Below are 27,584 nucleotides of genomic sequence, written 5' to 3' on the forward strand. Positions count from 1 at the left end.
CTCTTTCTGTCTCGCTCTCACTACACTCTCTCTCTATGTATCTCTCTCTTTCTGTCTCGCTCTCACTCCACTCTCTCTCTATGTATCTGTCTCTCTTTCTGTCTCGCTCTCACTCCACTCTCTCTCTCTATGTATCTCTCTCTTTCTGTCTCGCTCTCATTCCACTCTCTCTCTATGTATCTCTCTTTCTGCCTCGCTCTCACTCCACTCTCTCTCTCTCTGTATCTCACTTTTTCTGTCTTGCTCTCACTCCACTCTCTCTCTCTCTATGTATCTCTCTCTTTCAGTCTCGTTCTCACTACACTCTCTCTCTCTGTATCTCTCTCTTTCTGTCTCACTCTCACTCCACTCTCTCTCTATGTATCTGTCTCTCTTTCTGTCTCGCTCTCACTCCACTCTCTCTCTCTCTCTCTATGTATCTCTCTCTTTCTGTCTCACTCTCACTCCACTCTCTCTCTATGTATCTGTCTCTCTTTCTGTCTCGCTCTCACTCCACTCTCTCTCTCTCTCTATGTATCTCTCTCTTTCAGTCTCGTTCTCACTCCACTCTCTCTCTATGTATCTCTCTCTTTCTGTCTCTCTCACTCCACTCTCTCTATTCTTTCTCTGACAATCTCACCCACACTCCACTCTCTCTCTCTCTCTCTCTATGTATCTCTCTCTTTCTGTCTCGCTCTCACTCCACTCTCTCTCTTTCTCTCTCTGTATCTCACTTTTTCTGTCTTGCTCTCACTCCACTCTCTCTCTCTATGTATCTCTCTCTTTCTGTCTCGCTCTCACTACACTCTCTCTCTCTATGTATCTCTCTCTCTTTCGGTCTCGCTCTCACTCCACTCTCTCTCTATGTATCTCTCTCTTTCTGTCTCGCTCTCACTCCACTCTCTCTCTCTCTATGTATCTCTCTCTTTCTGTCTCGCTCTCACTCCACTCTCTCTCTATGTATCTCTCTCTTTCTGTCTCGCTCTCACTACACTCTCTCTCTATGTATCTCTCTCTTTCTGTCTCGCTCTCACTCCACTCTCTCTCTATGTATCTGTCTCTCTTTCTGTCTCGCTCTCACTCCACTCTCTCTCTCTATGTATCTCTCTCTTTCTGTCTCGCTCTCATTCCACTCTCTCTCTATGTATCTCTCTTTCTGCCTCGCTCTCACTCCACTCTCTCTCTCTATGTATCTCTCTCTTTCAGTCTCGTTCTCACTCCACTCTCTCTCTCTGTATCTCTCTCTTTCTGTCTCACTCTCACTCCACTCTCTCTCTATGTATCTGTCTCTCTTTCTGTCTCGCTCTCACTCCACTCTCTCTCTCTCTCTCTATGTATCTCTCTCTTTCTGTCTCACTCTCACTCCACTCTCTCTCTATGTATCTGTCTCTCTTTCTGTCTCGCTCTCACTCCACTCTCTCTCTCTCTCTATGTATCTCTCTCTTTCAGTCTCGTTCTCACTCCACTCTCTCTCTATGTATCTGTCTCTCTTTCTGTCTCGCTCTCACTCCACTCTCTCTCTATGTATCTCTCTCTTTCGGTCTCGTTCTCACTACACTCTCTCTCTCTCTGTATCCCTCTCTTTCGGTCTCGTTCTCACTACACTCTCTCTCTCTCTGTATCCCTCTCTTTCTGTTTCGCTCTCACTCCACTCTCTCTCTATGTATCTGTCTCTCTTTCTGTCTCGCTCTCACTACACTCTCTCTCTCTGTATCCCTCTCTTTCTGTTTCGCTCTCACTCCACTCTCTCTATGTATCTGTCTCTCTTTCTGTCTCGCTCTCACTCCACTCTCTCTATGTATCTCTCTCTTTCTGTTTCGCTCTCACTCCACTCTCTCTCTATGTATCTGTCTCTCTTTCTGTCTCGCTCTCACTACACTCTCTCTCTCTGTATCCCTCTCTTTCTGTTTCGCTCTCACTCCACTCTCTCTATGTATCTGTCTCTCTTTCTGTCTCGCTCTCACTCCACTCTCTCTCTCTATGTATCTGTCTCTCTTTCTGTCTCGCTCTCACTCCACTCTCTCTCTCTATGTATCTCTCTCTTTCTGTCTCGCTCTCACTCCACTCTCTCTCTATGTATCTCTCTTTCGGTCTCGCTCTCACTCCACTCTCTCTCTATGTATCTCTCTCTCTTTCGGTCTCGCTCTCACTCCACTCTCTCTCTATGTATCTCTCTCTCTTTCGGTCTCGCTCTCACTCCACTCTCTCTCTATGTATCTCTCTCTTTCTGTCTCGCTCTCACTTCACTCTCTCTCTATGTATCTCTCTCTTTCTGTCTCGCTCTCACTACACTCTCTCTCTATGTATCTCTCTCTTTCAGTCTTGTTCTCACTCCACTCTCTCTCTATGTATCTGTCTCTCTTTCTGTCTCGCTCTCACTACACTCTCTCTCTATGTATCTCTCTCTTTCGGTCTCGTTCTCACTACACTCTCTCTCTCTCTGTATCCCTCTCTTTCTGTTTCGCTCTCACTCCACTCTCTCTCTATGTATCTGTCTCTCTTTCTGTCTCGCTCTCACTCCACTCTCTCTCTCTATGTATCTCTCTCTTTCTGTCTCACTCTCACTCCACTCTCTCTCTATGTATCTCTCTCTTTCAGTCTCGTTCTCACTCCACTCTCTCTCTATGTATCTCTCTCTTTCTGTCTCGCTCTCACTACACTCTCTCTCTCTATGTATCTCTCTCTTTCGGTCTCGTTCTCACTACACTCTCTCTCTATGTATCTGTCTCTCTTTCTGTCTCGCTCTCACTCCACTCTCTCTCTCTATGTATCTCTCTCTTTCTGTCTCACTCTCACTCCACTCTCTCTCTCTATGTATCTCTCTCTTTCTGTCTCGCTCTCACTCCACTCTCTCTCTATGTATCTCTCTTTCTGCCTCGCTCTCACTACACTCTCTCTCTATGTATCTGTCTCTCTTTCTGTCTCGCTCTCACTACACTCTCTCTCTCTATGTATCTCTCTCTTTCTGTCTCGCTCTCACTCCACTCTCTCTCTCTATGTATCTCTCTCTTTCTGTCTCGCTCTCACTACACTCTCTCTATGCATCTCTCTCTTTCTGTCTCGCTCTCACTACACTCTCTCTCTATGTATCTCTCTCTTTCTGTCTCGCTCTCACTCCACTCTCTCTCTCTATGTATCTCTCTTTTTCTGTCTCGCTCTCACTCCACTCTCTCTCTCTATGTATCTCTCTCTTTCTGTCTCGCTCTCACTCCACTCTCTCTCTCTATGTATCTCTCTCTTTCTGTCTCGCTCTCACTCCACTCTCTCTATGTATCTCTCTCTTTCTGTCTCGCTCTCACTCCACTCTCTCTCTATGTATCTGTCTCTCTTTCTGTCTCGCTCTCACTACACTCTCTCTCTCTGTATCCCTCTCTTTCTGTTTCGCTCTCACTCCACTCTCTCTATGTATCTGTCTCTCTTTCTGTCTCGCTCTCACTCCACTCTCTCTATGTATCTCTCTCTTTCTGTTTCGCTCTCACTCCACTCTCTCTCTATGTATCTGTCTCTCTTTCTGTCTCGCTCTCACTACACTCTCTCTCTCTGTATCCCTCTCTTTCTGTTTCGCTCTCACTCCACTCTCTCTATGTATCTGTCTCTCTTTCTGTCTCGCTCTCACTCCACTCTCTCTCTCTATGTATCTGTCTCTCTTTCTGTCTCGCTCTCACTCCACTCTCTCTCTCTATGTATCTCTCTCTTTCTGTCTCGCTCTCACTCCACTCTCTCTCTATGTATCTCTCTTTCGGTCTCGCTCTCACTCCACTCTCTCTCTATGTATCTCTCTCTCTTTCGGTCTCGCTCTCACTCCACTCTCTCTCTATGTATCTCTCTCTCTTTCGGTCTCGCTCTCACTCCACTCTCTCTCTATGTATCTCTCTCTTTCTGTCTCGCTCTCACTTCACTCTCTCTCTATGTATCTCTCTCTTTCTGTCTCGCTCTCACTACACTCTCTCTCTATGTATCTCTCTCTTTCAGTCTTGTTCTCACTCCACTCTCTCTCTATGTATCTGTCTCTCTTTCTGTCTCGCTCTCACTACACTCTCTCTCTATGTATCTCTCTCTTTCGGTCTCGTTCTCACTACACTCTCTCTCTCTCTGTATCCCTCTCTTTCTGTTTCGCTCTCACTCCACTCTCTCTCTATGTATCTGTCTCTCTTTCTGTCTCGCTCTCACTCCACTCTCTCTCTCTATGTATCTCTCTCTTTCTGTCTCACTCTCACTCCACTCTCTCTCTATGTATCTCTCTCTTTCAGTCTCGTTCTCACTCCACTCTCTCTCTATGTATCTCTCTCTTTCTGTCTCGCTCTCACTACACTCTCTCTCTCTATGTATCTCTCTCTTTCGGTCTCGTTCTCACTCCACTCTCTCTCTCTATGTATCTCTCTCTTTCTGTCTCGCTCTCACTCCACTCTCTCTCTATGTATCTCTCTTTCTGCCTCGCTCTCACTACACTCTCTCTCTATGTATCTGTCTCTCTTTCTGTCTCGCTCTCACTCCACTCTCTCTCTCTATGTATCTCTCTCTTTCTGTCTCACTCTCACTCCACTCTCTCTCTCTATGTATCTCTCTCTTTCTGTCTCGCTCTCACTCCACTCTCTCTCTATGTATCTCTCTTTCTGCCTCGCTCTCACTACACTCTCTCTCTATGTATCTGTCTCTCTTTCTGTCTCGCTCTCACTACACTCTCTCTCTCTATGTATCTCTCTCTTTCTGTCTCGCTCTCACTCCACTCTCTCTCTCTATGTATCTCTCTCTTTCTGTCTCGCTCTCACTACACTCTCTCTATGCATCTCTCTCTTTCTGTCTCGCTCTCACTACACTCTCTCTCTATGTATCTCTCTCTTTCTGTCTCGCTCTCACTCCACTCTCTCTCTCTATGTATCTCTCTTTTTCTGTCTCGCTCTCACTCCACTCTCTCTCTCTATGTATCTCTCTCTTTCTGTCTCGCTCTCACTCCACTCTCTCTCTCTATGTATCTCTCTCTTTCTGTCTCGCTCTCACTCCACTCTCTCTATGTATCTCTCTCTTTCTGTCTCGCTCTCACTCCACTCTCTCTCTATGTATCTCTTTCTGTCTGTCTCGCTCTCACTCCACTCTCTCTTTCTATGTATCTCTCTTTGTCTCTCACTCCACTCTCTCTCTCTTCTCTCTTGCTGTTTCCCTCTATTTCTTTACTCTCTCTCTCTCTCTCTATATATATATATATATATATATATCTTTCAATATATCTATTTATCTCTCTTTTTGTGTCTTTCTCTCACCTCTCTGAGTATCTCTCCCTTCTTTCTCTATGTATCTATGTTTCCCTCTCCTCTCTATGTGTCACTTTCTCTCCTCTCCCTAGGTCTCTAGGTATATCCCCCCTCCTTCTCTGTCTCTCCCTCCCTCTCTCTTTTTCTCTCTCTCTCTCTCTCTCTCTCTCTCTCTCTCTCTGTCTCTATCTCAATCTCATGCACACAACATGCACAACCTTGTTAATAATTCAGACAGCACTTGTCTTTATTACCAACACAAAAGACCCAGCATAAACAACCACACACACGCACACGCACACACACGCACACACACACACACGCACACACACACACACACACACACATACACACAAACACATTCTGATTATGCTGTATTTTTGAAAGCTGCTCTTCGCTGCAAGTTGAATAGAGGCCACTCACTTTGTAGTGTCAATCAAAAGACCAGAAGGTTTCAGCGACAACCAAAACCTGCTCAGACCAACACACACTGACACAAACTGACCCATTACAACACACAAACACGCACTGATACACACACAAATATGCATGGCAAGTTCAAAGTCTGGTCCTTGAAAGACCGATTTCCATGGCTACTGACATGGATCGAAAAGGGGCAATCAGGGGCCACTACAGAGCTGATTAATTCAGACAGGAAATCAACACACATATAGACATGCACATGCACAGAAATGTGAAACATCACAACTTGTTTTTAAATCATGTGTGAATAAAGATACAGCACGTGCTATATTGGAACACATTCCTACACCTGTTCTTACACAGTGCCAGGAGGTCTTATATAGAATCCTGTGCACCCTTCACCACCCTGTATTCATTTAATTTGTCAGATGTCAGATGCAGTGCAGCAATGCAGTGTTAAAATATTTGTTTAATTAGAGTAACAGTGAAATGTTTACATAACTAGAAAATACCCCCCTTTTACATTATGTAAAAAAATAGAGAGAGAGAGAGAGAGAGAGAGAGAGAGAGAGAGAGAGACAGAGAGAGCTCACACATACATATGTGTGTGAATATGTATGTATGCATAACTATATTACACTTAATGCCTGACTGGAAATGAAACACATGAAGTCTCTATGTATCTATGTATGTTCATGCATTTTATATATCTTCACAGCTGGAATACAAACTTGTATCTCCATTATTGTCACTTTTACATAACTACAAAATACCCCCTTTGACATTCTGTGAAAAATTTATGATGAATAGACTAAGAGAAATGGTCAAAATGAATGAAGTAAAATGAATGAAATCTCTTTACCTTAACTTACACTGAGTTAACAACCCTTTCATTTTTATAATATGAAACATGCCACTTTTGTAAACAGCACTATACATGCACACATACACACAGACACACACACACACACTCACTCACACACAGTACTTTTTAACAAGGTGAGAGGCTGAAACAAAAGGCCATTGGAACCACACCTGTACCCACTTATATGAGGCAGCTTTGATGTTTATTTCTCTGTCTTTCTCTCTTCTCCTCTGCTTCACCTGCTCTCCATTCATGCCCTCTCTGCTTTTACCTTTCTTTTTGCCTCTCCTCTTCTTTCTAATTCCTTCTTTCCTTAAAAATGCCTCAGTTTAAATTTGAGCCATTCCTGTTATATCATCATAGAACACTACACTCAAACCTCTGCAGTCTCTTCATGCAGGACCTCTAGTGGTACAGATGTCTGCATCTACACTTTAAGAGAACATCTTTAGCTCATTAATCTGCATGGTCTAGCAGTTGTGAAGCAAAGCATCTTGTGTTGGTTAAACACATCCAGTGTGTTAAAAGGAAGAAGTGGTAACACCACCAGAGCTGTAGATCCACAAAACTGTCTCAGTTGTCAGACGCAGTGCAGCAATGCATTGTTGAAAATATTTGTTTAATTAGACTAACAGTGACAGTGATGAATTTTGAGGTATATTCTAATGCACTTGTTTCCTTCACTGAAATGGTAATTCATGACAAAAATCTGCACATTTTCAGACAAAAAGCCAAGGCAGCATTCAGAGATTGCATTTTCTGGACATAATACTGGCTGAGACTTAGCTGCACAGGAAAAGATGTAAAGGTACAAAATATAAGTAAAAATGATCATACCAAAAACATGCATTTAATATTCATATCATATTTCTGCATTAAATTGCACTTTTACCAAGGACACGTGTGTGTTCCTCTGACATGGCCTGCACGGTGAGCAGATGGCCCCTGGAGGCAGGAGACCTACACTCATACATACATTCACATTAGACAGTTACTAACAAGTGCATTGTAATGAAGTGTGTGTAGTGTGTGGGTAAGCTGTGAGACCTATCATGAATGCTGTAATGTAGGTCAGATGACTCAGCTTTGTCACACTAACATTACTGTCACAATAACACTAACACTACTGTACTATACACTGTACTATATGTGTGTATATATATATATATATATATTGCACATATATATAGTACTGTGTGAAAGTCTTAGGCACCCAAGACACATTTTCAAAATCTATTTATTTGTGTAGTTTGTGTTTATTTGCTGAGAAAAGTGTTAATATTTTAATAAACTAAATTTATAGAATATTAATGAATTAATTATATATATATATATATATATATATATATATATATATATATATATATATATATATATATATATATATATATATAATGATTTTCTGGATGTTTGTTTAACCATTTTCTAACCTCTCCTTGAGGAAGTCCAGTATTATATGTAGTTAAAAAGCAACTCCTGCTTTGACCAATCAGTGCTTCATTAAATTGTGCTCATGATGTAATTGATGATATTAACAAGTCTCTGTGGTGGCTGTGAAGGTGTCAAGGAAAATATGGAGCCAAGAAATTCTTGTTACTTTTTCTGTTTTTATTATGTTTATTTGAATTATGAATATGACTTTATTCTAATGTATATTGTGATAAACTCAGTGCTGAGGTAAATTGTTTAAAAATTTGCTTAGATGTCTAAAACTTTCGCATAGTACTGTATATATATATATATATATATATATATATATACATACATATATATACTAGCACTGGGTAGGGACTCACAAGATGTTGGAGACAATTCTTTAAGATCATTCTCTATCTATGATGATGTTCATTATACCAGTTTTAGATGACTCTTGCTTTTGACATGGTGCATTATCATGCTGGAAGTAGCCTTTTGTAAATGAGATTTTAATTTTTCATTTGCTTTGTATTGTTTGTCAGTATGTTTTCATGTTTCCTCGCTGGGCAATGAATTTGCCATTGCATCCACCAAAATAGCATTTGAGAGTGATTTTCCACCCATGGCTCAAAGGCTTCGTAGGCTAGTTACTTGAGCAATGCTACATTATAGCTACAATGCAGCCTGGATCATCTGCTTGAGTGACAGCGTACTGTAATTATTAGCTTGCCAGAATGGGTTGCTTGAGTGATGCTGTATTGCAGCTACACGGCTGCCAGAACCAGACGCTGTTTGACATTACATCACAGGTACGTGGCTTAGATGATGCCACAATGCAGCTGTGGTGATGCCTAGACTGTGATGTTTGGCTGCATGAAAACGCTATCCCTTCTCAGCTAAGGACATTTCTGGCCTTCAAGGTTTCCTGGGTTGGCCGCCTATGTGTCTCACCTGTAGTTGCAGGGCCCCCCAAACAGAGACCTTCCACTGTGGCTAAGTATTCTTAGCCAATGACTCTATACTGTGGCCATGAAGGGATGCACATGGAGCAGTAATACTCAAATTGGCTGTGACATTCAAGTGATGATTGATTGGTATTAACTGGCCTACTGTGCTAAGAAAACATTTCCCACACCATTGACATAAGGCAGGTTGGGTCGATGGTTTCATGCTGTTGGCCTAAAATTCTGACCCAGCCATCTGTGGGCCTCTGCAGAAATTGAAATTCATCAGACCAGGGTACATTTTTCCAGTCTTCAGCTCTCATCAACAGGCATTTCAACCCACAGAACTGCCACACATTGGATGTTTTTTCTTTACTGCACCATTCTGAGTAAAGTCTAGAGATTACTGCATGTGAAAATCCCAGGAGATCAATACTTATAGAAGAACTTAAATCAGCCCATCTGTCACCAATAACTATGTCATAGTCAAAATCACTGAGATCACATTTTTCTCCATTCTGATAGTTGATTTGAACATTATACACTGCACTGCTGCTACACGATTGGCTGCTTAGGTAATTGTGTTACTTCCTAATAATGACATGATACTAACATTACCATTTTGGAGATCCAAGGTTTTGTTCTGACACACACACACACACACACACATATATATATATATATCTTCTGTCAGAAGAAACGTCCAAATCTCCAAAATAATATTACATGGCAATGAAAAAACCTACTTTACTTTTAATGTAAGTCAATGTACGTAGACATTTTTCCAAGTAATTTTAGGCCATTTCTTTTGGTCTATTTATCATGAATGTCACCCATAATGCAAATGACAGCAGGCATTTTCAAATGATATCAAAAACTAGAAAATGACAAAAATGGAGATACGAGGTACATAAATACATCATGAACTAAACTGAATTGCACACAATGTAAAAATGCATTATGGTTTTTCTTTGGTAAGTTACTTAATTTAAGTATAACAGAAAAGGAAATATTTGCATTGAAGGAAAGGTTCTACAGCACCTTTGATGAGCAGGGTATAAGTATATGTCTGTGTGCGAATGTGTGTTACTACTACAGAAAATTTGTAAACCTCCTTTTTCGACCTCATCTGAGCCTGAGGCAGCACTACCTCCCTACCTTCAGGAATTCAGAGCTAATAGGAGGTCAAATGGCACACATTGGAACCATACAAACACAGACAGCTATTAAAACCACAGAGAAGAAGACAACAACTCACCTGGCCTTCAGAGCAGCAATACTGGACTTATCAATCCTAAAGAGAGAAAGGGGAGAAGGAGGGAGGAATTATTGGATACTCTCTTCAACCCTAAAACATTACAAGCAAACAAACGCTCATGATCACTTCATCAGTGCACAGCAGGATGACCTTAGCTCCATCAGATCATCAGTCACATACTGAAATACATAATATGGTTAGTCTGTTAATTTTACCAGCACTCCAGTTAAAAAGAAGACTTTCTGGTTTCCTAAACACATCGTTGCTTTTCCACTGAATCTGTTAAACAAACCTTTTAGCCTTTTAGCCTTATGAAGTACTCCTGGAAGTCATTAAGCAAATGACCTGATATGAGTTTTAAGTAAATGGATTGCCCTGAACTTAAAGCTGGCCTTTAGGATAATTTGTTCATTTAGCTAGATCTTGTATGCAGGACAATAATCAAGGAGTTCCCAGGGTTCACCAGCTGAAGCAAACAGTCAGCGGGGTGCTGACCTTACCATGCCAGCGGTCCCATTTATGCTTGTTATTTGTTTCATTCCAAGTTTGAAAGTGTCATGAGCGTGTCTTCATTCCGAATGTGAAAGAGCCGTGAGTGCTATATGAGTGAGTATAGCGGCCAACTGTTGGACCGCTGATGCCAAAGCTGGCTGTCCACTGGCATTATGCTCAGTGGTTTTCGGGTGGTACACCAGTGTTTAAGTAGAGTATTAGAAAAAATTACACTCATCATCACCCATTTTCCACTCATAGTCCACATTACTTACTTTTCCTTTCTTCCTTTCTTAAGTTATTCTTTGTAAAGTAGTTTAGTAAATAATTTTAATCTATCACAGTGCAAGTAAATCAGCAAAAATGGAGAAAAAGCAGAGACTCTGACTCCAGTGAGTCACCTATGACTCATTTACGGTAACATCTTCTTGCCAAATTAAATAAAGGAAAATTCTTAAGGAGATGAAAAGCTAAGCAGTTAGCTCCTTTACAAATGAGTTCCAGTGGGTCTACTGCAGTACTTCAAAAAGGCCAGACCTTTATAAATAACCATGTAAACAGAAATACTCTAGTGTTTTGCAACCTACTCTCTATCTGCTGCTTTCGTAGCATATGGTTGATTATCATGGACAATAATGCTGTTGTACTTTGAAAAAGAACAGAAAAGGCCTAGCCTGAAGCACCTGTCCATTAGCCTCTATTATACTTGTGCTTCAATTCAATGATGTGTCTGTTCTTTTTCTATGTACAGGAAAATATGTCAACACTATTGTCTGTGGTTATTGACTACATGCTACAAAATTGGTAGATTAAAGTGAAAACATTAAACTATTTGCTTAATGTTATGCATGCAGTGCAAAATTAGCATTTCATTTTAATGTCTAAGTCATAAAAATTGTTATTCTTGGAATATCAAATATCCTTCACTTCAAATAAAACAGTTTGATGCAGTCTCAAAACATACTGTTCACTCCCCAGTACATATACGGAAACTATGCCTCACAAACAGCCCTTTTGAATTGAGTTTTTATGATGCAATGTTTACATATATTCACTTATTCAAACTACAACAGTTCAGCCTGAACTGCAGATGGATGTGAAAATACAAAATACAGTCAGCTGCAAGTTGTAAAGTGTTCCATTTACTTGCTCAAATGTACCATGCACTACAGCTTTGTGTGTCCCTTCCAAAAGGATCTGACCTGCGACCAACACTCCTAACCCAGTAGCTCAGACTACTATCAAAACATTCTTTGAAGCAAACATACAATGTGAATATTTATGACCAAGGAAAGTAGTACACTATAACATAACATCCACATATAGCACAATCTGGAGCATAGAATCTATAAACAGCCCTGCATGAAAGTGGACAGTGAGAGAAAAACAGATTACCAAAATCTGCATACCTTGAATTAGGTTTGGGAACTGTGCAAGAGTTAGAGGCTAAGGGTTCTTTTCTACTACTGGGTGACCTGTCAGTGCTTTCCATCTGATATTTTAGAGAGTATAGCTGGGAGAATGTGACAGGACTAGGTTTATGTTCTTCAGCTTTGGATGCTGAGTACTCAGACTGCTGACCATGAGTCGGTGAAGTTGAGTGTGGTTGTTCCTGTCTCATACATACATTGAATCCTGTGCCTGGACCCTGTAACTGTTTGGCTGTAGAGCCTCTCTCATCATCATGGCCAACCTGTCATGAACACATGAAGTCTGAATTTTTACTGTTTGTCCTTTGTGGAGTGGTGGCAATGTTTTGTAGATTTATGATAATATGCCTTTATTGACTGTCTGCCCTTTACCAAGGCAGCATGTGCTTAATCTTCCATTTTGGGTTGCAGCATACTCTTGACCATAAGGATCATGGTCCATGTGCATCTGTAGAGGAACCACTGTGCTGGTGATGGTAGGCCATCTAGTGGCAAGTTGCACGTACTGGGCAAGACAGCATACATGCCAGTCTCATTATGATTGCACTCCTCCTAAACGTTGAGGACAGCATGCTCCAGAAGACTGTTGGACTGTAGGTATGCTTGTAATGTGTTCGAAGTGATATGAATTTGTAAAGTCCTGAACGTCATTGCTGTTAAACTGTAATGCACTGTCAGTGAGAAAAGCGTAGACAGAAAAGCATCTACTGAGTTTTGTGATCATCATGGTACTAGTGAGGTTGGGTAAGAAGGTGAATTTCAAACCTGCCAAAGAGTCCACCAGGACAAGGTATTCTTTTTCCCCACCACTCAACAATGTCTGCTGCTGTGAACTGCTGAAGGGCCTGGACATCCAGAGGTTGAGGTATAGGGCATGTGGTATCTGTCTTTGCAGGGTCAGGTCTGATGCCCTCGTCTGTTAGAAGATGGCCTATGTAGGAGATCTCTGAGACTTTCTGTCCTTGATTTGATGGACGTGCTGGTAAGGTTCATGTAGGGCACAGCCCCAATCTCATATGGAAGTGTCACACCTGGCTTGTAGGTGAGGGTAGATATGCTCTGACAAGGTTGTGAGTTGTAAGAAAAAGCGATGGCAAACCACAATAGCACATTTAGTGCAAGAGTGTTTATTTAGTGAATGGTTTTAAAATATATATATATATATATATATATATATATATATATATATATATATATATATATATATATAGAGAGAGAGAGAGAGAGAGAGAGAGAAAAAGAAAAATAAACAAACAAATAAAAAGCTGTTTACTGAATATATTCATAAACTTTGAGCAACCAACAGTTTCCCTCAAAATACATTGGCTACACAAACAATCAATCAATCAATCAATCAAACAAACAACCATCTCCTCTTCTCTACAGAACCGCATTGAGCTCCTTAAACAGACGTCCACTGTTCTACCCAACACAGCACATACCAGTCCTACCACTTCACCTCTGCAGGGGGAAACAATGATAACCATCAATAATAACTTATGAAATAAATACAAAATCCAAGAAAAGCTTGTTTTGTTCATAATGGATTCTTGAATCATAAGCTAAAAACACACAGAATGAACAAGATCAAATGAAGAAAAAAATATTCTATATGAACTATATGACTATATGAACCAGATGAACCCCCCTCCAAATGGATTACTTCAACAGGGTCCCACTGAGCATGTCTGAATTTGCCCAGGCATTATTTAAGAACAGCTCAAAGTTTTGCAGCTCATGTAAGTAATATATGTTATAAACCTGCTGCTAGTACCATCATATAAAGTCCAGTGGCATTACTTTAACTTTAAAAGGTGATATTATGTACCAAGCTAGCAAAGACTGAGATTGCAGTGAGAGGAAAACAGCAGCATTAGCTGATAAAATGGTGAGAGAAAGTTTATGAACTACTGCAAGACTAGAGCAGTGACAGAACGGGACTGAAACAAGGGGGAAATATGAAAGGAAATAAATTTAACTAGGGAAAATTAGTTTGTTCATTTTGTCACAGGAAGCCCAAACAACAGTAGTTCCATGCAACTCTGGAACACTTCACTGCCAGCTGAAATACCATAAAGCATTCAAATGAAGGCGTATCTTCAAATGAAGGAGACATGAATGTAGTGAGTTTCAACGACTCCTCGTCTAAGGGAGTTTGCCAAAGTCCACATCCACTGTGCTGGAGCAGTCAGTTTGAGCAGTTGGGTCAATGTGATGCAGAAGTGTGAGTGGTAACGTTGCTTTTTGCTCTGCTCTGTATTTTTACCTTAACATGATCGCCACTATGGGATGCAATCAGATTTCTCTATGTTCTGAGGTGATGTCAAAATATAGCACATCAGTGAATTGAGGAGATTCATTTGTTTCAACCTCACTGATTCCCTGCATGTATCCCCCTATGTATGCAGAGGTGGTGCCAACTTGGTCTGGCTTGGCTGTTTGGTTAACCTGCAGCATCTGGAGAAATTTTCAGCAAGCCCAGAAATTGCAGTGCTTGTTGAAAGAAGGGCATTTGTGTCTGTCAGGGGCAGATGCCCACCACAGTTTTAAAAAACTGTGGGAACTGTACTAAGAATACTCCAGTTTCTCTACAGTGTTTTATTGTTCTTCCCAGACTGTTTATGCAACTTACTAAGGCTAACAGTTGATTCCAACGTGAGGTGTTGTTTTCAGAGCAGATGAGCATTGTGGGTGTAGTCATTTATCCCACATACCAGCCGATCTCTCATGAGCTCTTCTATTAGAGCTCTAAACACGGAGCACCTCGCGAGCAGCTTTAAAGTTGACAGGTAGGCCTGAATAGTTGCACCTGGTTTCACATGGTTTACATATGTTAAATATGTGCTTTCCATGATGACGTTCTTGGCCAGCAAACCTTTCTCATCTTGTTTTATCAGCACATCCTCTGCACAAGTGAAAATATCAAATTTGTTCAGTGCATGGGAGCCTGTGAGGTTCAGCAGCGCATAGGCTTGAACTTGCATTTAAACTTCAGCAAGATGCAATGTTTTAATCAAAACCAAAGGGCTGAATGTGCTGTAAGCTGAGTACCATGATCCTCAAGCTTCTGACACCATGTAGATGGGTGTGAAAAAAGGAAATACAGATGGCTACTAGTTGTAAACAGTGTTACATTTACTTGCTCAACTGCATCATGCACTACAGCTTTCTGAAGCACAATACAGAGAGACCAATCAGAACAGAGCTCATTTACATGTATCAATAGCACAGTGACAAAAGCAGTCTGTTTAATTTGAAGGGATAAATAGGTCATATAAAAATGACATTTTGGCATATAAACCTACTCAAATGTCATAAGTGGACCTCAGTAATACAGGAAACAAAACATTAACAACAAATAAAATAAAATACAAGAAAAAAATTAATATATAGGTTCCCTGAAGAATGAGTGCAATGCAGATCACTGTTGTTGGAACAAAACCTCATTTCTCCATTTTTGCCGTTTTCCAGTTTTGATGCAACGTGGAAGTACCTTTGGTCCTATATATTGTGTGTAATTTTCATGATGAATGGACCAACAGAAAGAATCTAAAATTACTTGGAAAAACTTCCGGTTCCATTGATTTACATTAACAGTAGAGTAAGTTTTCACCTTATCCTGCAAAGTTACCATTTTGGAGAGGTTTTGATCCAACAACAGCAAAATATAGCATCTTTCATGTTGTCTAAGTAATAACACAATAGATATTTTCACCATAATTTGAATGGCCAAGAATGTGGTGAGAGAAGAACACCACAACGTGTTTCATTGCTTGCTGAAAGGAGCAGAGATAAAGCAGCATCGTCATGGTTACGGTGATGATGCAAGCATCCAATCAGGGCACATTGTCCAGGGCACATGGAGGCCTTCATCACCATCAGTCTGAGGCCTATCAGCTCATCTGTGTTTACTGGACTAATCCCAGGGGTACAGCACCCTCCTGAACCATTGAGGGGGGTACCAAGGCATGGGAGTGTGCCAGCAAGTTTATGCGCATAAGTGTGTGGCTGCACAATTGGCTGTGCCTGATGGTCTTCTCTATAAATACACTGAGCTAAAGCCATGAAACAGTATGAGGTTGAGAGAGAGAACATTGTGTCACAGAATCAAGAGCGAATCAGATAATATATCCTTCCCCCTCATAAACTCCGCAGATCCTGTTACTTCATAATCCTTCAGTGTCTCCAAAAACAGATCACAACCTCTCAGTGCCTGGCTTGGGAAAAATCTTTAATCAATATCCATGCCACAAAGCATCTTTATAGCCCTTTTATCTATACACTTAGCAAAATGTGTCCTACACCATACCAAAAAATGTTCTGTGACAAGTCTGGAATTTTTAAAAGGGCTTTACAGGACCATACAGAACTGGTTCTCCACCATAGAGAAGAACCATTTAACCAGCAAAAGAAACATTTATGTATTTGTCAGTTTTATTTATTTACCCCTTTATTAAAGAACCCTTGAAGAGGTACTTTTTCTAGGGTAAGCTTCTCTCCTTTAACAGCATGATTTCTCAATCATATTGCTTTTATTGTCAAGAATATTCTTAGATGTAAAGAAAATATGCATATTTTAATCTTGTTTGTACCACAAACTACCATTTTGAGTGAGCAAATATATGATTAAGGGGGGAGGAGTTCACACTGTATGTATTTTTTGTAAGCCAAGGCATCTTTTGTTTTTCAGTGACACAGAGGCCTTTAGTGACAGTTAGAATAGGAATTATTAGTGATTACACTCTAGACCTAAATCATGACTTAGTTTAGCTTGTTTTTTCTAGCAGCACCATGTTTTCTTTTTAATAGTAGTAGGTAAACTTTTTGCCTATACATGTCAAAGCAATAGCTTGCTACACAGCTGGTGCACATAACAGTGAGGCACGTGAGATTTCAAGTATGTTTTTGGGTATCGCTTTACTGTACAGCACTGTTCATGACACCTACATAAGCTTGTCACGACAACTGACATGACCCTGTAGAAATGTTTATAAATGCTTATTCTAATAGGCATCATTCACTATAAAGGTTGCATTTGCCAATTTTGATCAATGCTGGCTAAAGCAGCCTTTCTAACAGATGAGGCCCCTTAGAATAAGCATTTATGTAGGATTATATCAGTTGTCATGACAAGCTTATTTAGGTGTCATGTAGCCTTATGAACAGTACCCTACAGTAAAGTGTTACCACTCTTGGTTGTCTTCATGTTATCTATAATTAACAAGGAATAGCTTTGGTGAATTTTAACATTTAGCTATGGCTAGCTGTTGCTTAGCAACCAGGAGAACCAGGAAAACCAGCCTTTAAAAAGAGTAAAGGGGGCCACCATCTACGCATTGACCATCACCAGGAGATTGTGAGCTCAGTCCCCAATGATGCCACAGCCATCAGTAGCCAGGAGTCCAAGAGATTGTAATTATCCTTGCTCTCTATAGACAATGTAAACATCTGTTAGTTGACGTCACAGGAACATATCATCCTCCAAACATGTTGAGCTGACCAGGGAAATTGCATTTGGCACTTGATGTAAAATTAAACAGAACAGATAACAATATAAATGATAAATTCATGAAGGATGCACAGCAATATCAGTATTGGCTGATAGTTGATTAAAAAGGACAATGTTTATATTTGACTGATATTTTAATTTGATACTTGATGACTTATGGTACTCCAGAAGTGCAGTATGTTTAGGTGACGCTGCAATACTGTGGTAAAGTGCCTGCATTTTATTCATTGTACTGCATATTGCAGCTAACATGTACTGCATATTGCAGCCTTTACCCATGGGTCCCGGCCGGGCTCAGCCCGAAAGAGCTACATGGGACCACTCTCCCACAGACCCACCACCCATGGGAGAGGCGCTTATGGGGGTCCGGTGCATTGTGGATCAGGTGGCTTTGGCGTTCCGATCCTCGGCTACTGAAACTGGTCCTTGGAGCATGGAACGTTACCTCTCTGGCAGGAAAAGAACCTGAGCTAGTGTATGAGGCTGAGAGATACCAACTAGATATAGTTGGGCTCACCTCAACACATGGCAGGGGCTCTGGAACAGACTCTCTCGAGAGGGGTTGGACCTTATTCCATTCTGGGGTTGTCCAGGGTGAGAGGCGTTGGGCAGGAGTGGGCTTACTCATAGCTCCCCGGCTCAGCGACTGTATGTTGGGGTTTTCTCCGGTGGACGAGAGGGTTATTTCCCTGCGCCTTCGGGTCGGGGAACGGGCTCTGACTGTTGTCTTTGCTTATGCACCAAACGGCAGTTCAGAGTATCCGGCCTTCTTGGAGACCCTGGAGGGGGTACTGGAAAGTGCCCCCTGCAGGGACTCCGTTGTCTTGCTGGGTGACTTCAACGCTCACATGGGCAATGACAGTGAGACCTGGAAGGGTGTGATTGGGAGGAATGGCCTCTCCAATCTGAACCCAAGTGGTGTTTTGTTATTGGAGTTTTGTGCTTGCCACAGTCTGTCCATAACAAACACCATATTCAAACACAAAGGTGTGCATAAGTGCACGTGGCATCAGACCTTAGGCCACAGTTCTTTGATCAACGTCATAGTTGTGTCATCGGATTTGCGACCGTGTGTTCTGGACACCCGAGTGAAGAGAGGAGCGGAGCTGTCAAACGATCACCACCTAGTGGTGAGTTGGATCAGATGGCGGGGGAAAATACTAGACAGACCTGGCAGACCCAAACGAGTTGTGAGGGTTTGTTGGGAATGTCTGGCAGAGGAACCTACCAGAAAGATCTTCAACTCCCACATCCGACAAAGCTTCGACCGCATACCGAGGGAGGCCGGTGACATTGAGTCCGAGTGGGCCCTGTTCCATGCCTCCATTGTCGATGCAGCCGATCGGAGCTGTGGCCGCAAAGTCGTAGGTGCCTGTCGTGGCGGCAATCCCCAAACCCGTTGGTGGACACCTCAGATAAAGGAAGCCGTCAAGCTGAAGAGAGTCCTATTGGGCCTGGTTGGCTTGTGGGAGTCTGGAGGCAAAAGATGGGTACCGAAGGGCCAAGCGGATCGCGGCTTCAGCGGTGACTGAGGCAAAAACCCGGGTGTGGGAGGAGTTTGGTGAGGCCATGGAGAACATTTGTACATATTTAAAGACAATGGCAGGGTTAACAATAAAGGGAAGAGTTAGAGTTAATAAAAGCATTTACTTGGTCATACTATCTCTTAGTGGCCACTTTTAACCTCTTTATCAACATTCAGTATCACTTTTTTGTTTTGAGAATTTGCAGAAAGGTTTGTTGCCTAGACACAACATTGTGGACAGTGGAATGGATTTGGCCAGCCACAAACCAGGTCTCACCACCTCAGACAACATGGCTTTATGTTATTTCTTCCTGGGCAACATACCCTAAATCTACCCCTACACACATAATCAGGTCCATTTTAGGCAAGAAAAGTAAATTGAATATTTTTTCTTTTTTATTGCTCTCATAATGCATGCAGTAGAGGGTTAATAGAGCCCTAACCATGAGATCTCCCCTCTGAGTGAGTTCAATGATGCCTAATCAAAACGATTTAAAGTGTATAAATGTAGAAATGTATGGACAGTCCACTAACAGATTTCCTTTAAAAAATTTTGCTCTCACTTTATTTGAGTAGTCTTATAGCCCCCTGTAGATTATCTACAGATGTTCAAATTGTTAACAAACTATCTGTTGAAGATTCTAAACAGTGTTGGGGTTAGGGTTAGGGCTCAAACCAGGGTTTAGGTTTTGGTGAGGGTTAGGATTACAGCCAGGTTTAGAGTTAAAGAAAATGGTCAATTTAGTAGTTAAATGCTGTTTGAAAGTAAATTATCTACAAAGCATCTAATGTTACCTAATTCTGTTTAAAATAATGTGGCCTGGATAATTTTGTTTTGATTTTTTAGGTGAAAATAATTTAACACATCCTCTACAAAGAACACACTTCTGCATATTTTAATGCATAACTACTGTTTATCTCCTGATTTTAACATGTTAGAAGTAAACATACTTAATGACCTAAGTCATGTTATGTAAAGTTAAGCTACATATGGCTTGTGCTTTTTTTCCAGAATGTTAGTCAGCAAATAAATAGAAATTGTCCACTAAAGTTACAGAAAAATGTCACATTTGGGTTTGTTTTTATTTTTTTACTTAGAAATGAAACAAAACATATAAGGGTTATTCAAACTTTTGAATACAGCTGCAAGCTTGCCAACCACACTCCAGAGATCAGTGCCAGCTCCCCACGCACTGTGTTCATGTTCCACCTTTCTGTGGGTGCTGAACGTGTCTGTGTGATAAGATTCTTGATAGCCAAATAGCTGGTGAACACACAAACCACGAGAACTGCCAACTAGTCAAACTCATGCACAGCTTTTTCAATTTCCTGTGCTCATGGCGCTCAACAGAGACAACAAATAAAGAGAATTACAAATATAAACTCATGCCTGATAGCAGCAGGTCTCTATATTGCATCTTTGCAAGATCACTAGCCATTACCAATGTATTATTTAATTTACATAATTCTAATTGGTGGCTATATACTTGCATTACAGCATTGCAAAATAAAAGCATTCAACTCAAGATTTATTGGCAAGTCCACTTTAATACCTCACTCTCATTACTACAGATACTACATTATCTTCAGAGTAGTTACAGAATAATGAGCTTTAAAGGGGAATTCTGCCTAAAAAATCTGCATAATTCAAAGTGGTTTGATGTAAAATGCTCCATTCTAGAGTCAGAATTGTTCACTGTGGTGGTGATGGAAGCCAGACGTCTGAAAGTTAATGTCCCTAAAAGCTCCCTCACAATAAGCAATTACATGAAATGGCTAGCACACTGCCTGAGACATTATTTTACCACATTTTTGAGAAGATTTTGGCCTCACTACTTTTCTGTATCTTTGAATGATTCGAATGCTGAGATTGTAGAGATAATTAACAAGTCAAATCTGACAGTGCTGTTGATGGGGAAACAGGGATTGCAATGTCTACAAAACACAGCCATTTTATTCAGTGTTGAAAATGACCATTAAATCTACATGTGAGTTATGTTATGTGGATAATGGTAAAATAGCAAAAATCAGAAAACATAGACGTTTGCTATGACAAATACTTTGCCTTACAACACCCTGCATGTGTTTTAGGACTAATTCTTCTCTCAATACTATTGTAACCCATGTTACAGGCATCACGCAGCACATTGACAATCATTTCACATAATAACTTTCTTTGAGAAAGGTTTTAGACAGGGTTGGGATAGCTACTGAACAATTAGCTGTTAGCTAGTTCATAGCTACTTTCCGAAAATGTGTAGCTAGCTACAATTTTCCAAAAAAAGCAGTGCACTACTTTTTAGCTACTTTCAAAGCACAACTGTCAATGTTTGTGAATCTCCACCTGACACACCAATCAAGCCCAACTGACAGTGTGAACAAGACACTGCATTTAATAATGTGCCAGAAACATACAATTGAAAAGCTGCAAATATACAAAAAGATCACCAAAAAGTAAATAACCAACAATCAAAAATTATCAAATGTTGAAATAAAACTGCTCCAAATGAAACATTTCAGCAAGGTACTGAATGAAGTATTCATTCACGGTATCAATGCGGTATCGAGCAGCTATGCTAACAGGGCTAACAATGAATGAAAGCGAGCCTGATATTATTCCACTTATTTCACACAATGCTAATTGTATATTTGCTTTCATTAACTGTTAGATTAGCATTGCTAAGCTATGCCTTTATGCCTTTTCCACTGAAACATCTCTAAATCAAGTCCAGCAAAATCTCATTAGAACCAAAGCAGCAGATAAAAACGAGTTCAATGACTCAAATCTAATTCCTAGAATCGGAACAGAGTAGAAAGTCAAACTTGCATTAATTAGAGCGCAAGCAAATCGTCCTACTGATATATAAACAGTGCAGCGGCTGCCAGCCCCAAATGTAAATCACCAGGCCCGAAAATGTAACATACCATCCGAAACCTCCGAAAGACAGGCTCCTCTTCCTTCTGAGCATGCTGGCTGTGTCAGCTGGGTTTTACTTTCACACACACACCCTTTCACACAAACCCTGTCTCACGCCTTCTCACCTGTGCTGTATAGAACAGCTTCTGCACTCTAAGTGGAGGGGAGAAAGTAAGGGAGGGGCAAAAAATGAGGTGTTGAACACCAATTCATCAGTTCCTCTTTCTTTTTATTTCTTTCACTGAGCAGAAACCGAATTACTGAATTGGACTCAATTACATTAATTTCATCACCATCATTCTAGCACAGCAGTGCGGAATGATCACTGCACTGTACCATATCATTTAACATTTTAGAGGACCACTGATCTGCTAACAACTACATTAGACTGAGTTGCCAGTTTATTAGGTGCATATAACTTGTTTCTACACATAGCCATTGTATCAGCATATGTTATATTGATTTAAGTGAAGTGAAAGAAGGTGAACACATCCTCTACAGAGAATGCACTTAAAATGTTTTCTTTGCAAAATTTACTGCACAATTTCTATTATTTCTGCATTAAACATACTGGAAAAAGAAAATGTAAAATGTGCCACAGTTTTTAGATTTGACCATCTGCTGCACAATTCATCAGCGGCCCCCTCGCACCCCCCTCACACCCCCAAACCCCCCCCCCCCCCCCCCCCCCCCACACACACACACACACACACACACACCACCTGCCTTAAAAGTTGCCTATCAATGGAATGGGACCGCTACAGGTCCATTAACAATTACATTCCAAAGTGTTTTGTTGTCCTACTACTGCCAGAAACAAGAGTGATGATACCCAGAAAGTACACAGTACAGAAATGACCTTATATGTGCACTGAACTTTTTAAAAGCGCAAAATTAGGGTTCATTTGAATGTCTAAAACAAAGTATTACATCATGCCATAATCGCAGAAAAAGTATGATTAAATCAGGATTTTTTTTGTTATATCATGGTAAATACAGCCCAGTGACTTTTCCCATTTGTTAGGTCTTCAGGGGCTGATGCTATCATGGTGGATTAACCACTAACATAATTTTGGAACTGACAGTGGAATCAAATTCTGGAAGTTCTGGATACTAGAGGTGGGTGTTCTGGGTGTTTTCTAATGAGTCAAATCAAATGGCTTTCTTTGACTCTGAAACAGCTCTTCAATCAATAGCATTAACAAAATTAGCCAAGTCGGCGAAACAATCTATCATTTAATATAAAATAAAACCTTAGTCTACCTACTTATTAACTAATAAAAATACATTTACATTAATTTTTACACATTGTGTCAGATGATTTAAGTAGTTTCACTGGTAGAATTTCAGACAAAAAGAGATGCAGATGAGCAAAATGCAGGCAAATGCATAATAATAATAATAATAATAATACATTTTATTTAGTAATGGTGCCTTTCAAAGCACTCAAGGACACCTTACAACGGTTAAAAGAAGAATTGTAGAGTATAAAAGAGGATAAAAAACAAAAAACAAATAAACAGATAAACAAATCAACATACATTCAAATACTTTCAACCAGACGAGAAACAAGACAAACAGAGAAAAGTGAAGATGAGGAATCAGGAGTATGCAAGTGTGAATAGATGGGTTTTAAGCCGAGATTTGAAGGTAGTTAGACAATCAATATTGCGAATTTGGGTAGGAAGGGTGTTCCAGAGAGACGGGGCAGAGTGGCTGAAAGCTCTAGCTCCCACGGTGGACAAGCGGACTGGAGGGAGAGTGAGCTGGCCAGCTGACGAGGATCGGAGGGTGCGAGCAGGACTGTATGTCTTAAGGAGATCAGAGATATAAGAGGGAGCAAGTCCATGTAGAGCTTTGAATGTAGTTAGTAAGATTTTATACTGGATCCGGTAGTTGACAGGGAGCCAGTGGAGCTCTTTAAGGACAGGGGTGATATGTTCGGTTACAGGCGACCTGGAGATGATCCTAGCTGCTGAATTTTGAACTAACTGGAGTTTATGTAAGTGTTTCTGAGGTAAGCCGAAAAGAATAGAATTACAGTAGTCTAGTCTCAATGTTACTAATGCATGGACCAGAATAGCTGTGCAGGATTGGCTGAGGAATGGATGCAGTCTGTTAATGTTCCTAAGATAGAAGTAGGCTGAGCGTGTGATATTGGAAATGTGTGTTTTGAAGGAGAGATGGCTATCAAGAACAACTCCCAGACTTGTAACCTGGGAGGACGGAGAGACAGTGGAATGATCAAGATTCAGAGTGAAAGACTGACTTTTTGCAAGGATGTTCTTAGTTCCTACTAGGAGAATTTCAGTTTTATTGGTGTTTAACTGTAGAAAGTTTTCGGAGAACCATTTTTTTGCTTGGTCTAAACATTTTAACAGAGAGGAGGGTGGGAGAGTATCATTGGGTTTAGTGGAGAGGTAAAGCTGGGTGTCGTCAGCATAACAATGAAAATGTATTTTAAATTTCCTAAATATTCGGCCAATTGGGAGAAGATAAATTATGAATAGGAGAGGTCCAAGAACAGAGCCCTGCGGAATGCCACAAATGACTTTGGACATAGATGACTGGCAGTTCTTGAGGCGGATGAACTGGGAGCGATCATTGATATAGGAGGAGAACCACTTAAGCACAGTATCGGTGAGCCCAATAGATTTTAGACGATCAAGTAGTATTGGGTGGGAGATAGTGTCGAACGCAGCTTTTAGATCTAAGAGGATGAGAATCGTAAGCCGACCTGAATCAGCTGCCACTAGAAGATCGTTGGTCACTTTCAGGAGAGCGGTTTCTGTGCTGTGGAGAGGACGAAAGCCAGATTGAAAGGTTTCATATAGGTTATTGTTACTAAGGTAAGTATGAATCTGAGTGTAGACAGTGTTCTCAAAAAATTTTTAAATAAATGGTAGACTTGAAATTGGCCGGAAGTTATTAAAATCAGTCTGATCTAATCCAGGTTTCTTAAGTATGGGTGTAATCATGGCCAGTTTGAGAGAGGCAGGGACAAGACCAGTTGAAAGAGAAGACTGAATGATAGCAGTAATAGGCGCACTTAGAGAGGAAGAGCAAGCTTTGACAAGATTTGTTGGAAGAGGGTCTAGAATACAGGTTGTAGACTTAGCTTTCTTAATAAGATGAGCTATTTCAATAGTTGTAGGGAGCCATAAACCAGTCATCAACAATGGCAAGTATTATATTAAAACCATTCAAGAACAAAGTGAAAGGGTTAACTCTTTCACAAAGCAAGAGCCAAATTACAACAAGCTGCAGGGGATAGTAATGGGTAGCCCAAATGGTCCAAGGAGATCCAGAAGGGGCTCTTGTAATTTTCAGCCACAGCATCATAAGATCTGCTCATCTGTTTATCTGGTGTTTTGTCTTAATTATAATAACAATATTAATAATAAAATCTAATGTGAATCAACTCCCAACATTCACCTATTTATTTGCAAATGATACATCACTGCTAGTTAAGTTAATCACTGAGTGCAAGTCATGACTTGTCACTTGTTACGAATAGAAAGCAGCAGCAGCTCTGTTCCAGGGCTCTTTACTGAAAGAGTCTCTGTAAAATTGCTACATACACGGTAAAATATTTCTTGATGTCTGTAATAAGCATGAAATAAAACATGTTTATTACAAACCTCTAATGGCGATGTTTAATCTCAAAAAGCCAAAAGAATGTCCATTAGCTTAGCTTAACATACTACAAGAGTGCCATAGGGGAGCTAGCTGAAATTAACATTATTGCAAAGGTGCTTTACCTAGTTGGCCCAAACTGAAGGCCTAACTCTAATAGTCGCAATCCACCACTAATAGTCAACCGCTGCCCACAGCACCAACTAATGGATTTATTAGTCAATTAGTCTATGCAAACCCTAATGGGCAGTGCACCCAATCCTGATCCCAGAGATATACCTGTCTCTAAAATGAATTCTTAGTAAAATTAGCACTGCTGGTTCAATTTCCCCATAGTAAAACTGAAAGCCCTGAAAATGGGAGTAAATTTCACTTTGTACATGATATTACTGAGTGTTTTCCAGTAGCTGGTGGATTCAAAGTATGCCTTAAGGAATTCAAAGCACATCTTTCCCTTCATTTGGTTCTTTTGAGCACTCTATGGGCTGCTCAGATAAGGTTTGCTGATCAAAGCAGCTGTTGTGCTTTGAATGAAAATGCACTGTGTAATTCACTCCAGCCTCGGACAGCTGAAGTGTTCCAGATGGAGAATGGATCACAATCGGCATTGAGGCCACACGCACCTCCCCCAACATGCTCTCCAGAGATTAATGTCAGCTATGGTGGAACATCGATATGTGTTAATCAGATGAGCATCACTTGAACTTTTCTTTCCAGCTTTGTGCCTCGGAGGCTGTTCGAATGAGAGAGACCTTTCATGACTTGCCGCTATTGGCAAGAGCAGTTGGGATTGATTAAATAGAGTTAAATCACACACTGTTGCCACACACACACACACACACATGGGATCTGTCTGGGTGAGTCAGAGCTGAGCTAATAGGTGTAATGTTCCATGGTGAAAACAAATCCTCATACCACAGGCCATCAAGACCACACACTGTCTGCATCATACCTATAAGCACACTCAAATAACACATCCTAGATCTGAATGAATGAAATATTCTCATTGGATACTTTGTTCTGTACAAAGTTGAATGTGCTGACAACAAAATCACACAAAAATCATCAATGGAAATCAAATTTATTAACCAATGGATCCAACTTTGATGTAATGTCCTTAAAACAAGTCAAAATGAGGCTCAGTATTGTGTGTGGCCTCCACGTGTCTGTATGACCTCCCTACAACATCTGGGCATGCTCCTGATGAGGTGGCGGATGGTCTCCTGAGGGATCTCCTCCCAGACCTGGACTAAAGCATCCGCTAACTCCTGGACAGTCTGTGGTGCAACGTGGTGTTGGTGGATACATGGAGACATGATGTCCCAGATGTGCTTAATCGGATTCAGGTCTGGGGAACGGGCGGGCCAGTCCATAGTTTCAATGCCTTCATCTTGCAGGAACTGCTGACACACTCCAGCCACATGAGGTCTAGCATTGATTCCCATTTTTGTAAAGCTGCTTTGTGACAACATCAGTTGTAAAAAGCGCTATATAAATAAATTTGATTTGATGATTTGATTTGATTGTCCTGCATTAGGTGGAACCCAGGGCCAACCGCACCAGCATATGGCCTCACAAGGGGTCTGAGGATCTCATTTCGGTACCTAATGGCAGTCAGGCTACCTCTGGTGAGCACATGGAGGGCTGTGCGGACCTCCAAAGAAATGCCACCCCACACCATTACTGACCCACTGCCAAACCGGTCATGCTGAAGGATGTTGCAGGCAGCAGATCGCTCTCCACGGTGTCTCCAGAATCTGTCACGTCTGTTCATCTGTGAAGAGCACAGGGCGCCAGTGGCGAATTTGCCAATCCTGGTGTTCTCTGGCAAATGCCAAGCGTCCTGCACGGTGTTGGGCTGTGAGCACAACCCCCATCTGTAGACGTCAGGCCCTCATACCATCCTCATGGAGTTTCTAACCGTTTGTGCAGACACATGCA

The 27,584-nt window shown here is 41.0% G+C and overlaps 1 protein-coding gene across 3 annotated transcripts in view; it reads right to left on the minus strand.

Annotated features, from left to right (window-relative positions):
• Window positions 1–27,584, minus strand: part of rap1gap2a (RAP1 GTPase activating protein 2a) — a 146,898-nt gene that overhangs the window by 105,288 nt on the left and 14,026 nt on the right. For 2 of the 3 annotated variants that reach the window (XM_017725395.2, XM_037546609.1), the window contains exon 2: window positions 10,135–10,170. In XM_017725395.2, the coding sequence (XP_017580884.1) occupies window positions 10,135–10,170 (36 nt within the window). Of the gene's footprint in view, window positions 1–10,134; window positions 10,171–22,015; window positions 22,033–27,584 lie in introns of those variants that run through there. The other variant, XM_037546610.1, reaches the window with a different exon arrangement.

Source organism: Pygocentrus nattereri, chromosome 17 (assembly GCF_015220715.1).
Source record: "Pygocentrus nattereri isolate fPygNat1 chromosome 17, fPygNat1.pri, whole genome shotgun sequence".
NCBI classification, from domain to species: domain Eukaryota; kingdom Metazoa; phylum Chordata; class Actinopteri; order Characiformes; family Serrasalmidae; genus Pygocentrus; species Pygocentrus nattereri.